At 50.5% G+C, this 18,591-nt stretch overlaps 1 protein-coding gene across 2 annotated transcripts in view; it reads right to left on the bottom strand.

Annotated features, from left to right (window-relative positions):
• Positions 1 to 17,081, bottom strand: part of BCAS4 (breast carcinoma amplified sequence 4) — a 31,279-nt gene extending 14,198 nt beyond the window's left edge. The window contains exons 1-4 of one of the 2 annotated variants that reach the window (XM_075846806.1): positions 16,909 to 17,081; positions 11,523 to 11,604; positions 5,296 to 5,361; positions 2,692 to 2,793 (exon numbers count right to left, since the gene is read on the bottom strand). In XM_075846806.1, the coding sequence (XP_075702921.1) occupies positions 2,692 to 2,793; positions 5,296 to 5,361; positions 11,523 to 11,604; positions 16,909 to 17,066 (408 nt within the window). In that variant the 5' untranslated portion in view covers positions 17,067 to 17,081. The remainder of the gene's footprint in view (positions 1 to 2,691; positions 2,794 to 5,295; positions 5,362 to 11,522; positions 11,605 to 16,908) is intronic. The other variant, XM_075846807.1, reaches the window with a different exon arrangement.
• Positions 17,082 to 18,591: the final 1,510 nt, after the last annotated feature.

The raw sequence follows: 18,591 nt of genomic DNA, 5'->3' as shown, positions 1-18,591 counted from the left end.
CCCTGTTACTGACATCACTGATATATAATATAATTACACTGTGATCAGACATGAGATCCACACATCTTATATACAGTAACAGCTATTCATCTATTACTACTGACAACCAGCCTGTGTATCATGTGTGAGAGGTTGTCACAGCTCCGCCCCCTGTTACTGACATCACTGATATAGAATATAATTACATTGTGATCAGACATGAGATCCACACATCTTATATACAGTCACAGCTATTCATCTATTACTACTGACAACCAGCCTGTATATCATGTGTGAGAGGTTGTCACAGCCCCGCCCCCTGTTACTGACATCACTGATATATAATATAATTACATTGTGATCAGACATGAGATCCACACATCTTATATACAGTAACAGCTATTCATCTGTTACTACTGACAACCAGCCTGTATATCATGTGTGAGAGGTTGTCACAGCCCCGCCCCCTGTTACTGATGACATCACTGATATATAATATAATTACATGTGATCAGACATGAGATCCACACATCATATATACAGTAACAGCTATTCATCTATTACTACTGACAACCTGCCTGTATATCATGTGTGAGAGGTTGTCACAGCTCCGCCCCCTGTTACTGACATCACTGATATATAATATAATTACATTGTGATCAGACATGAGATCCACACACCTTATATACAGTCACAGCTATTCATCTATTACTACTGGCAACAAGCCTGTATATCATGTGTGAGAGGTTGTCACAGCTCCGCCCCCTGTTACTGACATCACTGATATATAATATAATTACATGTGATCAGACATGAGATCCACACATCTTATATACAGTCACAGCTATTCATCTATTACTACTGACAACCAGCCTGTATATCATGTGTGAGAGGTTGTCACAGCTCCGCCCCCTGTTACTGACATCACTGATATATAATATAATTACACTGTGATCAGACATGAGATCCACACATCTTATATACAGTAACAGCTATTCATCTATTACTACTGACAACCAGCCTGTATACCATGTGTGAGAGGTTGTCACAGCCCCGCCCCCTGTTACTGACATCACTGATATATAATATAATTACACTGTGATCAGACATGAGAGCCACACATCTTATATACAGTAACAGCTATTCATCTATTACTACTGACAACCAGCCTGTATATAATGTGTGAGAGGTTGTCACAGCCCCGCCCCCTGTTACTGACATCACTGATATATAATATAATTACACTGTGATCAGACATGAGATCCACACATCTTATATACAGTCACAGCTATTCATCTATTACTACTGACAACCAGCCTGTATATCATGTGTGAGAGGTTGTCACAGCTCCGCCCCTTGTTACTGACATCACTGATATATAATATAATTACATGTGATCAGACATGAGATCCGCACATCTTATATACAGTAACAGCTATTCATCTATTACTACTGACAACCAGCCTGTATATCATGTGTGAGAGGTTGTCACAGCCCCGCCCCCTGTTACTGACATCACTGATATATAATATAATTACACTGTGATCAGACATGAGATCCACACATCTTATATACAGTAACAGCTATTCATCTATTACTACTGACACCCAGCCTGTATATCATGTGTGAGAGGTTGTCACAGCCCCGCCCCCTGTTACTGACATCACTGATATGTAATATAATTACACTGTGATCAGACATGAGATCCACACATCTTATATACAGTAACAGCTATTCATCTATTACTACTGACAACCAGCCTGTATATCATGTGTGAGGTTGTCACAGCTCCGCCTCCTGTTACTGACATCACATATATAATATAATTACACTGTGATCAGACATGAGATCCACACATCTTATATACAGTAACAGCTATTCATCTATTACTACTGACAACCGGTCTGTATATCATGTATGAGAGGTTGTCACAGCCCCGCCCCCTGTTACTGACATCACTGATATATAATATAATTACATTGTGATCAGACATGAGATCCACACATCTTATATACAGTAACAGCTACTCATCTATTACTACTGACAACCAGCCTGTATATCATGTGTGAGAGGTTGTCACAGCTCCGCCCCCTGTTACTGACATCACTGATATATAATATAATTACACTGTGATCAGACATGAGATCCACACATCTTATATACAGTAACAGCTATTCATCTATTACTACTGACACCAGCCTGTATATCATGTGTGAGAGGTTGTCACAGCCCCGCCCCCTGTTACTGACATCACTGATATATAATATAATTACACTGTGATCAGACATGAGATCCACACATCTTATATACAGTAACAGCTATTCATCTATCACTACTGACAACCAGCCTGTATATCATGTGTGAGAGGTTGTCACAGCCCCGCCCCCTGTTACTGACATCACTGATATATAATATAATTACACTGTGATCAGACATGAGATCCACACATCTTATATACAGTAACAGCTATTCATCTATCACTACTGACAACCAGCCTGTATATCATGTGTGAGAGGTTGTCACAGCCCCGCCCCCTGTTACTGACATCACTGATATATAATATAATTACACTGTGATCAGACATGAGATCCACACATCTTATATACAGTAACAGCTATTCATCTATTACTACTGACAACCAGCCTGTATATCATGTGTGAGAGGTTGTCACAGCTCCGCCCCCTGTTACTGACATCACTGAATATAATATACCTCTATTTTTTCCACCCGACAGTAAATCTTGTTCATTTCCTCCACTCTGAATTTAATTGCTGGGATTCGGTCTTCTAGGATGAGTGACGTTTCACTTCTGATCTACAAGGCGCAAATCAACGATATTAAAGGGGTCGTCTAGTGGATTTAAAAAAAAAAAAAAAAAACTGCAAATATTATAACGTTTAAAAAAGATAAACCCGACCTCTCCAATCCCCCGCTGATCTGTTTACAAGCTGCCAGCGATGACGTCACCACTGCAGCCATGACAAACCCTTTTGGGCGTCGCTGCTGCTCTCCGAGGCCTCCATTTTATTCAGCGCAATTTATTCTCCTGACAATTTACTGGCGATGTTTGAATTCAATCACGACACATCAGAGTTTCAAAAATTCCCATTTAAAAGGGGAACTCCAACGCTAAGCAAATTTGACTAACCTGTGCCTTTAAGTTAATGTAACGTATTGATTGCCCCCCTCTAAATGCTCATAACCCCCTAACATTACACGGGAGGGTAGACGTCTGATCAGCAGCTGTATATTGATCTGACGGTCGGCGCCGTGCCTCCAAATATAGGTGTATATGGGCTGCCCAGAAATGCTGTGACTTGTAGTCCCCCCAACAAGCCGCCTTTTGCCGTCTCCGATTTATCGCATTTGGCTGCGGGGATGAGTGATCCGTCTGCAGCGGGGAGCACAGGCCGTGTATGCTGCGAAGTGATGCGAATGGCTGCAAGGACAAGATGGAGGCGAGTGGTCGCCATGGAGACGGGATCTATAGACAGGACCGGTAGGTTTTATTTTACAAGCAGAAACTGGAATCAGGTCAGAAGCCACTTATCCTGCACGCAGCGTGGTCACCGGCACGAGCGGAGGAAGAGCTCCCCTTGTGGCCACTCCGGATATGACATCCAGCAGGGCATCCTCCATTTCCTGAGTGAGTGAACACTGGAGACTGGCTCCACAAAATGGCAGCCACTCTGAAGTGATATTTCAGATTCCAGAGCGTCTGAAGCGGCACTTTCCACCACGGAGGCCGACGCGGTCTATGTGCAGATCACGGAAAAAACCAACGCTTCATTTATTCCTCGCAGCTTAAATACGCGTTGGGGGAAGACACTGCTTGCGGGATGGAGGCGACGAGGAACGGTCGACCGCTCATAAGTGACGGCACATTTCATCATATACGGAGCGGTTATAGAGGGTTATGCTGCGCCGAAGTTCTCCACCCTCACAAACGTGCTTTCTATACTTTTATGACCGTCCGATAATACGCAACATTTGATCATTCAGAACCGATCAGGTCCCTGTGATGCCGATGAAAGCAAATCCACCGCATGTACACGACCATCCGAGATCAGATATTAGACGGAAGACGAGCGGAGGCGACGAGAGGGATTTAGTGGAGAAATTCTCGATAAAGGACGGATTCACTTGATTGGGATTTTTCCCTCTAAACGTCTTTGGAAACGGTTGTAATTCAGAATCGATTTCACATTAATTAACCTTTTCCTGCTCCTAATTTGTGGTTCATTTTGTAAAATAGTGCGATTCCCCTTTAAATGTCAGGAATTATGTTGCCCATAGCAACCAATCAGGGTTCAGCTTTCATTTTACACCTCGTTACCCATAGCGACCAATCATGCCATTTCTCCAGTGCAGGTTATGGAATGAAAGCTGAACCCTGATTGGTTGCTCCGGGCACCACCACAAGCTGCTCTGTGTTTTCCTGACACGTCCTCCATGTTGATGGTTTCCTGATAATAAATCATCGTCTGTCATAATAAAATCGGATTTCATTTTTATTAAAATACGACAATGGCGTCCAGGGAATATATGGCCGGATGGAGCAGAATGGGGAGGGGGGTTGTCAACGGGGCTTCATCCACTGGGACCTGTCCATCAATGAAAGGGGTTCGTGCCCCCAATACCGCCATCATAAGAGCCTAATTTGGGAAACACCCCTGAGGACACTGAGTTGTGGGTGTAATTAACCCTTGATCTCCCCTCATCCGTCAAATGACACTTGTCTGGGGTAACGGAGCTGATGTACCGGCAAAGATAAACATGGTGATAACAGCGAGACACGGCGAACGCAACTCTCTATTTTATGACCCCCCCCCCTCCCCGATCCTCAGGTAACACCTCTCTGCTGATCTCCTGTATGTAAACTGATGATATCATCAATGAGGGGCGGAGCTTATCCAAATACCTAATTAATTATTCAACACCTGTTAATATGATCCCGCCCACTAATCCATCGCCGCTGTAATTATCCCAGCCTTTAGGAACGGCCGCCCTGCGGACACCTATGGGCTGGAGTTCCGCTCTTATGGCGTTTAATCATTTTATTCTGTACTGCACATCAATGGGTTAAGCAGCTGCACTGCACCTCAGCCATGAACAGGTTAACTGGAGCGCAAGGAGAAATGCTCTGCGTTAGATCTAGTTCCGCCCACTTCTGCCACCTAGTGGCTGCCGTAACTGCTTGGTGCAGCTGAGCCCAGTCAGCGAGGGAGCAGCCGTAAGATGGCCGCTCAGTGTGTGTGCCGAGCCCCTGGTGGTCGGGGAGTGTATGACAGGGCGGGGGCAGAGGAACCCACTCACCATATCCATCATGGCGCAGAACTCGTCCAGGCGGATCAGCATCTCCTCTATGGAGCCCTCCAGGTCCTGGGCCGGAGAGAAGAAATCTCAGAACAACAAAAAACATCGAAACTGAGTAAAGAATCCATTATAAACGTAGCGGTCACCGGCGACAGACACGCCAATGTCCGAATAGCGGAACCTCGAGGTACGAGGCGAGAAGAACCTCAGTCACTCCACCCAAAACCTAACATTATAGATGTGACTCCATTTAAAGGGGAATTCCCATTGAATGAGATCGGAGAGCCCCCAACCCCGCCGGGTGAGATGGCGGCCACATCCAGGCGGAGACCGAGCGGCACGGTGGTCGGGATTATGAAACCTCCCCCACATCTGCACCGATCCCCCGTCTGGATGCGACAGTCAGCGGCCATCTTACCAGGCAGGCCCGCCAATCCCGAGATAGACATTTATGGTAGATCCTATAGATCTTTCGGAGATTGCAGTAACCCCTTAACTTCCATGGTCTCCTCCCGCCAGGTCACACTCAGGGGTCCAGGAAGCTGAGATCGAGGGAGATGTTTGTCTGCGCTCCACAGGGTCAAGGACTGAAGGTTTTGGGACCCTACAAATCTTTTTGTTATCCGGGAAGAGAAAATGTCATATTAGGGGCTGGAAATGAAATAAATAAACCAAAAAGCAACACTTCCCGATCCTTGCCCCGGCGATCCAGCGCTGTCGCTCCGGCGGTTCTCCCGGTGGTTGTAGCATGTGACCTCTGCAACCAATCAGAGGGCTCGGCGGGGCTCGCTGGTGATGAATCGTACTTCCGGCATAATGCCAGGAATACAACATATGGCTGTTGAGCCCTCGGATTGGCTGCAGCGGTCACGTGTTACAACCACCGGGAGAACTGCCGCAGCGAAAGCGCAGGATCGCCGGGGGTAAGGACAGGAAATTATTGCTTTTTTAGATTATTTATTTCATTCCCAGCCCCTAATAAAAACACGTCACATCCCTGGTGACCCTTTAAGGTCCTTTATACGCGGGAAGACGATCGGCTCAACAAACGCTCGTTCCTGATGATTGTCCTGAGTAAACACGGCAGCGATCAGACAATGATCACATCATTTATGGCGCTGAAAATACTTGGTGGCAGCGAATCTCCCCGTGTAAACAGAGGAAGCGCTGCCGACAAGATGCAAATGTCTGGGGACGAACGATCGTAACAACCAGTCCCAATCTAAATGGCGCAAACGAGCGCTGATCGACATGTTATTATCGCAGCTTGGCGCTGGTCGTTGGGCAGTAACGTATGTCCGCGTTAAACCACCCAGCAACTTACATGTCAATTCTGCCCCAATACCCCTGACATCTGCTCTAATACCCCCACATTCCGCTGCCCCAATACCCCCGACATCTGCTCTAATACCCCCACATCCCACTGCCCCAATACCCCCGACATCTGCTCTAATACCCCCACATCCCGCTGCCCCAATACCCCCGACATCTGCTCTAATACCCCCACATCCCGCTGCCCCAATACCCCCGACATCTGCTCTAATACCCCCACATCCCACTGCCCTAATACCCCTGACATCTGCTCTAATACCCCCACATCCCGCTGCCCCAATACCCCTGACATCTGCTCTAATGCCCCCACATCCCGCTGCCCTAATACCCCTGACATCTGCTCTAATACCCCCACATCCCGCTGCCCCAATACCCCTGACATCTGCTCTAATGCCCCCACATCCCGCTGCCCCAATACCCCTGACATCTGCTCTAATGCCCCCACATCCCGCTGCCCTAATACCCCTGACATCTGCTCTAATACCCCCACATCCCGCTGCCCCAATACCCCTGACATCTGCTCTAATACCCCCACATCCCGCTGCCCCATTACCCCCGTCATCTGCTCTAATGCCCCCACATCCCGCTGCCCCAATACCCTTGACATCTGCTCAAATGCCCCCACCTCCCGCTGCCCCAATACCCCCGTCATCTGCTCTAATACCCCCACATCCTGCTGCCCCAATACCCCCGTCATCTGCTCTAATGCCCCCACATCCCGCTGCCCCAATACCCCCGACATCTGCTCAAATGCCCCCACCTCCTGCTGCCCTAATACCCCCGACATCTGCTCAAATGCCCCCACCTCCCGCTGCCCCAATACCCCCGTCATCTGCTCTAATACCCCCACATCCCGCTGCCCCAATACCCCCGACATCTGCTCTAATACCCCCACATCCCGCTGCCCCAATACCCCCGACATCTGCTCTAATACCCCCACATTCCGCTGCCCCAATACCCCCGACATCTGCTCTAATACCCCCACATTCCGCTGCCCCAATACCCCCGACATCTGCTCTAATACCCCCACATCCCGCCGCCCCAATACCCCCGACATCTGCTCTAATACCCCCACATCCCGCTGCCCCAATACCCCCGACATCTGCTCTAATACCCCCACATCCCGCTGCCCCAATACCCCTGACATCTGCTCAAATGCCCCCACATCCCGCTGCCCCAATACCCCTGACATCTGCTCTAATACCCCCACATCCCGCTGCCCCAATACCCCTGACATCTGCTCTAATACCCCCACATCCCGCTGCCCCAATACCCCTGACATCTGCCCTAAGACCCCCACATCCCGCTGCCCTAATACCCCTGACATCTGCCCTAATGCCCCCACATCCTGCTGCCCCAATACCCCTGACATCTGCTCTAATGCCCCCACATCCCGCTGCCCCAATACCCCTGACATCTGCTCTAATGCCCCCACATCCCGCTGCCCTAATACCCCTGACATCTGCTCTAATACCCCCACATCCCGCTGCCCCAATACCTGACATCTGCTCTAATACCCCCACATCCCGCTGCCCCAATACCTGACATCTGCTCTAATGCCCCCACATCCCGCTGCCCCAATACACGACATCTGCTCTAATACCCCCACATCCCGCTGCCCCAATACCTGACATCTGCTCTAATACCCCCACATCCTGCTGCCCCATTACCCCCGTCATCTGCTCTAATGCCCCCACATCCCGCTGCCCCAATACCCCTGACATCTGCTCTAATACCCCCACATCCCGCTGCCCCAATACCCCCGACATCTGCTCAAATGCCCCCACCTCCCGCTGCCCTAATACCCCCGACATCTGCTCAAATGCCCCCACCTCCCGCTGCCCCAATACCCCCGTCATCTGCTCTAATACCCCCACATCCTGCTGCCCTAATACCCCTGACATCTGCCCTAATGCCCCCACATCCTGCTGCCCCAATACCCCTGACATCTGCTCTAATGCCCCCACATCCCGCTGCCCCAATACCCCTGACATCTGCTCTAATGCCCCCACATCCCGCTGCCCTAATACCCCTGACATCTGCTCTAATACCCCCACATCCTGCTGCCCCAATACCCCTGACATCTGCTCTAATACCCCCACATCCCGCTGCCCCAATACCTGACATCTGCTCTAATGCCCCCACATCCCGCTGCCCCAATACACGACATCTGCTCTAATACCCCCACATCCCGCTGCCCCAATACCTGACATCTGCTCTAATACCCCCACATCCTGCTGCCCCATTACCCCCGTCATCTGCTCTAATGCCCCCACATCCCGCTGCCCCAATACCCCTGACATCTGCTCTAATACCCCCACATCCCGCTGCCCCAATACCCCCGACATCTGCTCAAATGCCCCCACCTCCCGCTGCCCTAATACCCCCGACATCTGCTCAAATGCCCCCACCTCCCGCTGCCCCAATACCCCCGTCATCTGCTCTAATACCCCCACATCCTGCTGCCCCAATACCCCTGACATCTGCTCTAATACCCCCACATCCCGCTGCCCCAATACCCCCGACATCTGCTCTAATACCCCCACATCCCGCTGCCCCAATACCCCTGACATCTGCTCTAATACCCCCACATCCCGCTGCCCCAATACCCGACATCTGCTCTAATGCCCCCACATCCCGCTGCCCCAATACCCCCGACATCTGCTCTAATACCCCCACATCCCGCTGCCCCAATACCCCTGACATCTGCTCAAATGCCCCCACATCCCGCTGCCCCAATACCCCTGACATCTGCTCTAATGCCCCCACATCCCGCTGCCCCAATACCCCCACATCCTGCTGCCCCATTACCCCCGTCATCTGCTCTAATGCCCCCACATCCCGCTGCCCCAATACCCCTGACATCTGCTCAAATGCCCCCACATCCCGCTGCCCCAATACCCCTGACATCTGCTCTAATACCCCCACATCCCGCTGCCCCAATACCCCTGACATCTGCTCTAATACCCCCACATCCCGCTGCCCCAATACCCCCGACATCTGCTCAAATGCCCCCACATCCCGCTGCCCCAATACCCCCGACATCTGCTCTAATACCCCCACATCCCGCTGCCCCATTACCCCCGTCATCTGCTCTAATACCCCCACATCCCGCTGCCCCAATACCCCCGACATCTGCTCAAATGCCCCCACATCCCGCTGCCCCAATACCCCTGACATCTGCTCTAATACCCCCACATCCCGCTACCCCAATACCCCTGACATCTGCTCTAATACCCCCACATCCCGCTGCCCCAATACCCCCGACATCTGCTCTAATGCCCCTACCTCCCGCTGCCCCAATACCCCCGACATCTGCTCTAATGCCCCCACATCCCGCTGCCCCAATACCCCTGACATCTGCTCTAATACCCCCACATCCCGCTGCCCCAATACCCCTGACATCTGCTCTAATACCCCCACATCCCGCTGCCCCAATACCCCTGACATCTGCTCTAATACCCCCACATCCTGCTGCCCCAATACCCCCGACATCTGCTCTAATACCCCCACATCCTGCTGCCCCAACACCCCCGTCATCTGCTCTAATACCCCCACATCCCGCTGCCCCAATACCCCCGTCATCTGCTCTAATACCCCCACATCCCGCTGCCCCAATACCCCCGACATCTGCTCTAATACCCCCACATCCCGCTGCCCTAATACCCGACATCTGCTCTAATACCCCCACATCCCGCTGCCCCAATACCCCTGACATCTGCTCTAATGCCCCCACATCCCGCTGCCCCAATACCCCTGACATCTGCTCTAATACCCCCACATCCCGCTGCCCCAATACCCCCGACATCTGCTCTAATACCCCCACATCCCGCTGCCCCAATACCCCCGACATCTGCTCTAAGACCCCCACATCCCGCTGCCCCAATACCCCCGACATCTGCTCTAATACCCCCACATCCCGCTGCCCCAATACCCCCGACATCTGCTCTAAGACCCCCACATCCCGCTGCCCCAATACCCCCGACATCTGCTCTAATACCCCCACATCCCGCTGCCCCAATACCCCTGACATCTGCTCTAATGCCCCCACATCCCGCTGCCCCAATACCCCCGACATCTGCTCTAATGCCCCCAAATCCAGCTGCCCCAATACCCCCGACATCTGCTCTAATACCCCCACATCCCGCTGCCCCAATACCCCCGACATCTGCTCTAATACCCCCACATCCCGCTGCCCCAATACCCCCGACATCTGCTCTAATACCCCCACATCCCGCTGCCCCAATACCCCCGACATCTGCTCTAATGCCCCCACATCCTGCTGCCCCAATACCCCTGACATCTGCTCTAATACCCCCACATCCTGCTGCCCCAATACCCCCGACATCTTCTGTAATGCCCCCAAATCCCGCTGCCCCAATACCCCTGACATCTGCTCTAATGCCCCACATCCCGCTGCCCCAATACCCCCGACATCTGCTCTAATGCCCCACATCCCGCTGCCCCAATACCCCTGACATCTGCTGTAATGCCCCCACATTTTGCCCCTGCCCCAATACCCGACATCTGCTCTAATGTCCCCATATTTCGTTAGTCCCCTCAGGTCCGCTCCCTCCCCGCCTGTGTGCAGTTGCAGTTCTCTCCGGTCCCTCACCCCGGGCTGTCCGGCTCTCCCGCTGGCCTCCATGCTCCTCCCGGACACCGGTCTCGTCTCTTATCCCCGGCGGCTCATCCTGCGCGTCCTCCCATCACATCCTGCACTCAGACGAGCGCTGCCGCCACCGTGTGGTCATCTCCGGGAAGTGCAGTGCACCGGCGGGTCCTGTCAGGGTCACCCAGGGTCACATGACTCTATTACCCCTCATTACACGTCTGTTCCCCAGTGGAGGGGCAACTAATTACTAATGTGAGAAGAAGGAAATAACATCACATACATCGGAGTATTCAGCAGCATCTTCTGTCCGGATTCCTCCTGTCTGTACCTGTAAATAGCGCTGTGATTTGTGGGGGCCTCTCCTGGGAAAAAGAGAAACAGAGTCAGCTAAAAAGCAGAGAAATATTGTTCTCCATAATAACTAAAGAAATGTGCCCTAATACCACCATAATAATTACCATACAGTGCCCTAATAATAATTACCATACAGTGCCCTAATAATACCACCATAGAGTGCCCTAAAAATACCACCATACAATGCCCTAAAAATACCACCATACAGTGCCCCAGTAATACCACCATACAGTGCCCTAATAACACAATACAGTGCCCTAATAATAACTACTATACAGTGCCCAATAATACCTACCATACAGTGCCCTAATGCGACCATACAGTGCCCTAATACCACCATACATTACCCTAATACCACCATACAGTGACCTAATAATACAACCATACAATGCCCTAATACCACCATACAGTGCCCAATAATACCACCATACAGTGCCCTAATAATACTACCATACAGTGCACAATACTACCATACAGTGCCCAATAACTACCATACAGTGCCCTAATAATACCACCATACAGTGCCATAACCACCATACAGTGCCCCAAGACCACCATAATAACCATACAATGCCCAATAATAACTACAATACAGTGCCCTAATAACAACAACTACCATACAGTGCCCTAATAATACCACCATACAATGCCCTAATAATAACCACCAAACAGTGCCCCAAGACCACCATAATAACCATACAGTGCCCAATAATAACACAATACAGTGCCCTAATAATTACTGCCATACAATCCCCTCACTCCTCTTGGGTCTCTATTTCCTCATAGATTGTAAGCTCTTGTGATCAGGGTCCTCGCTGCTCGTGTTTGAATTGTTAGTTTTGTCACTATGTAACGTCTGATCTTCTCTGTTCATGTTCCCTCTGAATTGTAAAGCGCTGTGGAATATATAAAGATGATTATTATCCAAAGTTCTCATCCGGCCTCATGGAAGGTGCGCCCCTGAATACCACCATCTCGCACCCAATCATGACCATTATGTGTGCAGACCAGCTGCCACACCTTATAGACACTGTGATGGACTCCACATGGTTGACACCGCCGGGGGAAGTACAAGTCCCTGCTGCGTGGCAAGGGCATTGTCAGGAATGGGTCTTCACTGACATGTTGGATTCCTGCCAATGAACCTGGATGCCTCCTGCATACGGTGGAGATGCCGCATTTGCCCTTCTAATAATTCGGATCATCAAGGAGCCTACAACTTGAGGTTAATAGGACATCCATCCACATGACAGCCCACGTTAGATAGATGAACAAAATAAAAAATAAACAGGAAAACCTCACCCACCTGCGCCATCACCACCTTCCATTCTGGCCATTTAGTCCAAGTCGATCTTCTGGCCGTCCAGCTCAGGGTTGGCATTTTGCAGACGTTGCGCCGCTTTGTCAGGTTTACACCGGTGTATGGTAAGGTGTAGACCACTTTAAACTGTCCTAAACTCCTGCTTGGACTATTCTGCAAATTTTTTTTATTACTATGGAATTAACAACATTTTTTTCTAATGGCTATATTTACAGCAGCACATAGTATTTCAGGCGAAATATTTCCACGGTCTATAGACAATGACATCAAAATTTGCACGCATCCTACAAGGATGACTCAGGATGACGAGGAATGTGGCGCTGCCACTTTTCTGCAGGTATTTAGGTGGCATTGTTGGGAGGCAGCGGCGCCTGGAATATCCTGCGGTTACGGCTGATCGGATCCCATTATTAGATGTTTCGGTTGTATTTGGACCTCGCGGTACCGGACCCCCAGTGAGCACGGCTCCTCTGCTTCGCCTCTTCATTGACATCACAGACTTTGCAGAAACTATTGGTTTTTCTGGTTCGGTCCCATTTTTGTCCATTACCCAATAATATACGATAAACTCACAAATAGTGATACCCACAGCAACCAATCAGATCACTGCGCTCTATTCACCTTCACAGAGACGTGTCCAGAACTTGAGGCCACGGAGCACGTGGTCATGTGATATCACGTGGCCCCTAAACGCTGACATCATACAGATCGGCTTTACCTGCAGTTTGTTTATATAGGGCGCTGGCCGGGGGGAAGATTTCAGCCGTCTGTATTAGTGACTCTTATATTGTGTCGTAACCGGGAAAAAGGTTATAGAACTTGAAAATCCTTTTAATAGCAGTTTCTACAAAGCACCAACGCTGCTCCTACTGCGGAAAATTTAAAGGGCCAGTGCCCAGTCTTATAAAGCTTTATTACTGTAGAATTTTAACTTCTGCAACTTTGTAATAGATTTTGTGTTGAATACTTCACATTTTTCTATATTTCTGCTTGCTGTCAGTGATTGGCAATAGTCTTGTTTACATCTAGAGGCAGAAAACCTATACAGACCTAATACTTGTCACAGATGAGGGTTCATTACAATTGATACTTATCCCAAGGACTGGCGCTACCCTCTTGAATAATTTCAGAGGTTGGAGTCCAAGTAGTTCAGGGAGTAAAGTTTAATCGTCTCAAAATACATATACATTGATTGGGCCATTTTTTTTTTGTCTCCCTTGATTTTATTTAAAATGTAGTCATTCCTAAATGGACCACTAGATGGCGATACAAGCAAGCAAATCTTCACTTACTACACGCCCCAAAGTGTGACCCGTGTTTAGTCTACAGCACCCGCTCCATCTTGCCGGCCCTTCTATTATTTCCTTTTTCGTTCTCTTTTAGGACATAGGATTATCGCCGGCAGGTTCACATTCATTTACTGTCGATTTTCTAAGCCTCCACTACTCTTATAATATTTCCTGACATTGCCGCTGATCTCCCCCGCATTAATGTCAGATTGTGCCGCCTTGTTCTTGTGTTGAGCTTCTTCCCCCTTAAATCCCATTTAACCCTTTAACATATGTGAAGCTTTTCATCACGTCCCTCCTTTCCCCCCAGGATATACACATCACGTACACAGTGGCGTAACTACCGCCGTAGCAGCAGTAGCGGCTGCTACGGGGCCCGCGGCATGAGGGTGCCCGTGTCGCCCGCCGGCTCGGGGCCCCCACCATGGCCGGAGGCTCCGCTAGCAGCCGCTATGGCTGCTACAGCGGGACGCCACTGAACACTACGGCAGAGCAGGGAGGTATCTCCCCGCTCTGCCATTAAACAAAAGACATGTATCCCCCTCTCCACAGGACATGTATCCCCTCTCCACAGGACATGTATCCCCTCTCCACAGGACATGTATCCCCCTCTCCACAGGACATGTATCCCCCTCTCCACAGGACATGTATCCCCTCTCCACAGGACATGTATCCCCCTCTCCACAGGACATGTATCCCCCTCTCCACAGGACATGTATCCCCTCTCCACAGGACATGTATCCCCCTCTCCACAGGACATGTATCCCCCTCTCCACAGGACATGTATCCCCTCTCCACAGGACATGTATCCCCCTCTCCACAGGACATGTATCCCCTCTCCACAGGACATGTATCCCCTCTCCACAGGACATGTATCCCCCTCTCCACAGGACATGTATCCCCTCTCCACAGGACATGTATCCCCCTCTCCACAGGACATGTATCCCCTCTCCACAGGACATGTATCCCCCTCTCCACAGGACATGTATCCCCTCTCCACAGGACATGTATCCCCTCTCCACAGGACATGTATCCCCCCCCTCTCCACAGGACATGTATCCCCCTCTCCACAGGACATGTATCCCCCTCTCCACAGGACATGTATCCCCCTCTCCACAGGACATGTATCCCCCTCTCCACAGGACATGTATCCCCCTCTCCACAGGACATGTATCCCCCTCTCCACAGGACATGTATCCCCCTCTCCACAGGACATGTATCCCCTCTCCACAGGACATGTATCCCCCTCTCCACAGGACATGTATCCCCTCTCCACAGGACATGTATCCCCCTCTCCACAGGACATGTATCCCCTCTCCGCAGGATCTCCACAGGACAGGGGATACATGTGTGATCGCTGGCACTGATAGGGAGGACGGAGTTCTCCATCACAAACCTCGGACTTCCGGGGTCTGTGTCGGCAGCTCCGTAGAAATGAATGGAGCGCCGGTCGTGCTTGTGCGCATGCGTGACCAGCGCTCCTTTCATTTTTATTGAGCTGCGCAGACGCCGGAAGTCACAGGTTAGTCATGGAGAACTTCGGGGGACTTTCGGTCCCCCGTTCTCCCTATCACTGCCAGCGATCACACATGTATCCCCTGTCCTGTGGAGATCCTGTGGAGAGGGGATACATGTCTTTTATTAGGACACACTGTAGGTCGCATTTTTTTGGGAGGGGGGACGCTGTATGACGTTCCCTACAGGGGGGACTGTCTGGCGCTATCTACAGGGAGGCTGAATGGCGTTATCTACAGGGGGGCTGAATGGCGCTATCTACAGGGGGACTGTATGACGTTCCCTACAGGGGGGGGGGGGCTGTCTGGCGCTATCTACAGGGAGGCTGAATGGCGCTATCTACAGGGGGACTGTATGGTGTTATCTACAGGGGGACTGTATGACGTTCCCTACAGGGGGGGGGGCTGTATGGCGTTCCCTACAGACCCCCCCTGTAGGGAACGCCATACAGACTCCCTGTAGGTAACGTCATACAGTCCCCTCTGTAGATAACACCATACAGTCCCCCTGTAGATAGCGCCATTCAGCCCCCCTGTAGATAGCGCCAGACAGTCCCCCCCTGTAGGGAACGCCATACAGTCCCCCCCTGTAGGGAACGCCATACAGCCCCCCCTGTAGGGAACGCCATACAGTCCCCCCGTAGATAACGCCATACAGCCCCCTGTAGATATCTACAAAGGGGGCTGTATGGCCTTATCAAAAGGGGGGGGGGGGTGTTTGTAAAAAAGACACTATCTACAAGGGGGGGGGGGTTGTGTTACACCCGGGGGAGGGGGGGCCCCAGTCAAAAGTTTGCTATGGGGCCCCAGTCTTTCCTAGTTACGCCCCTGCACGTACATGTACGTCACAGGAGGGGTCTCCTTCCATCCTGATGATGCCCGCACGATCATAGCGGGAGCCCGGCTGTGATGGATTATTGCTACATATATGTATGGGCCACATAGGATAAGGCTGGAGTATGAGCTGTAGGCGTCTGAGGTGCCCGGCCCTGTCCCGCCCCGTAACTATTTCAGCTCTGCAAGACGCAGGAAATCCCTACCTGACTGCACCACGGGGGTCCTAATCCTCGCCTGCCGTAATCTGTGCCCTACATTCCAGCCAAAGCAGCTTAACCCCTTCAGGCTGACCCGCCAGAGGCTCCACTATTGCCCGACTGGCACCATGGACAGACCCTTCCGATTTCTTACTTGTAGATTATATCCGGGTCAGGACGAGATAATGTTCTAGTCCTAATATTCCAATAATGAATAAATCCAAGACTTTGCGCCCGACTCCAGCTGTCCGTCGGTTCATACGGTGACGGGTCAGGTACAGGCGGCGCTGTTGACCTGTGAGGAGGGGTCATAGGGGAGTCCAGGTGGAGCAGGGCAGTTGCCCGTTTCTTACAGCAGAGGGCGCACCTCTTACGTTTCCAGTTTTACGTAAATAATTGTTTACCGAGTTCTGCAACTTTCTGTTAGACTTTGTACTTCAATTCCTGACTGATTTCAAGATGTTTGCTTGCTGTCAGTGAACGGGAACATACTGTTACCTAAACTCTAAAAGCTGAAAACTTGTCCTGACCTAATTCTTCTCACAGCTGAGGGTTTGTTCCAATTGTATCCAGTCTGGATAATCCTTTAACCCTTCTCTGGCCAGTCACAGCCAAGAAGAGTTCACAGCTGAGGCCCAGGCGGAATAATCCGGTGTAATCCCATTCTTGGCCTCATGCACCTCCCAGCGCAGTCACCCCGTACTGAAACGCAGCGTCTGAAGGAGGCGCCCGGGACCGACTGTATTGGGCGTTCTTCACACGGTTTCCGTCTGGCATTTTACTGCAATAAAAACCGCAAATAAAAACGTAACATGTTTTTGGTCACTTCTAATAATATAATGTTTGTACATTTTCTGCCATTTGTAAAGTCCTATAAAAGAAGCTTATATGGAAAACGCCAGAAAAAACCGCCGTAACAGCACGCTGCGATTTGAAAAACCCCAAAAACGTGCAAAAAAACGAAATTGAACACGGTGTGGATCCAGCCTTGGACTCCTGTGGGCACTGCCAGGCTCCTGCGGGGTTAACCCTCAGCTCCAGAGAATTTATAAGCCGCAACATTCAAGGTCAGACATGGCGGATACCAGGCAGAGACATGGTGCCAGGGGGCAAGAACCCAGCAACCCCCAGCTGCGGCCTGTGACCATACAACGTCTTCGTCACGGAGCTGCACCCTTATAATGTTCTGATGGTTATTATAAACGGTCGGCTACTTCCGATTGGTCGGCTGCATTCAAGATGGCGGAGGGGTCCCTCACAAGACAGGTGCCCCCATTGGTAATGATCTCATATTCTGGACTCATCCTGTATGTGAAGCAGCGATCGGCAACCTGTGGCTCTCCAGCTGCTGGGGAACTAGAACTCCCAGCATGCCCCGACAGCCATACAGCTGGAGAGCCACAGGAGATCTGTTGTGAAGATATTTTTATATCTCCATGTAACGTGCATAGAATTTTGAGTAACTGAACCGTTTTGTACTCCAGCCACATCCAAAGCTGCGTTTAGAGTTTTGCTGGCTGCAATATGAAATCCACTAACACTATGAGGTCATATATACTGTTATGGTCTAGAAGAGCTGAATTCACCATTCTGCTGATAACTCTTGGGCTGCAGAACATCACATTTCACTGCTTAACCCCTGATGGTTCAGTGTCTGCACTGAGCACGTTTTGCTGCAGTGGATTGTGGGAGATGTAGTGTTCATATCCAGCATTGTCCTAGTAGTCTGGTGTCCGTCTGTATCACTCACAATGATCTCCTCTGTTCGGATTGAGCATGCATCCCCTCCCCCAATAAAAGCCGCCATTAATAAAAGCGAGATGCGTCAGAATCTAAT

This window comes from Rhinoderma darwinii, chromosome 13, assembly GCF_050947455.1.
Source record: "Rhinoderma darwinii isolate aRhiDar2 chromosome 13, aRhiDar2.hap1, whole genome shotgun sequence".
NCBI lineage: Eukaryota > Metazoa > Chordata > Amphibia > Anura > Rhinodermatidae > Rhinoderma > Rhinoderma darwinii.
Note: the sequence above shows the minus strand (reverse complement) of the source record. Positions and strands in the feature narration are given on the sequence as shown.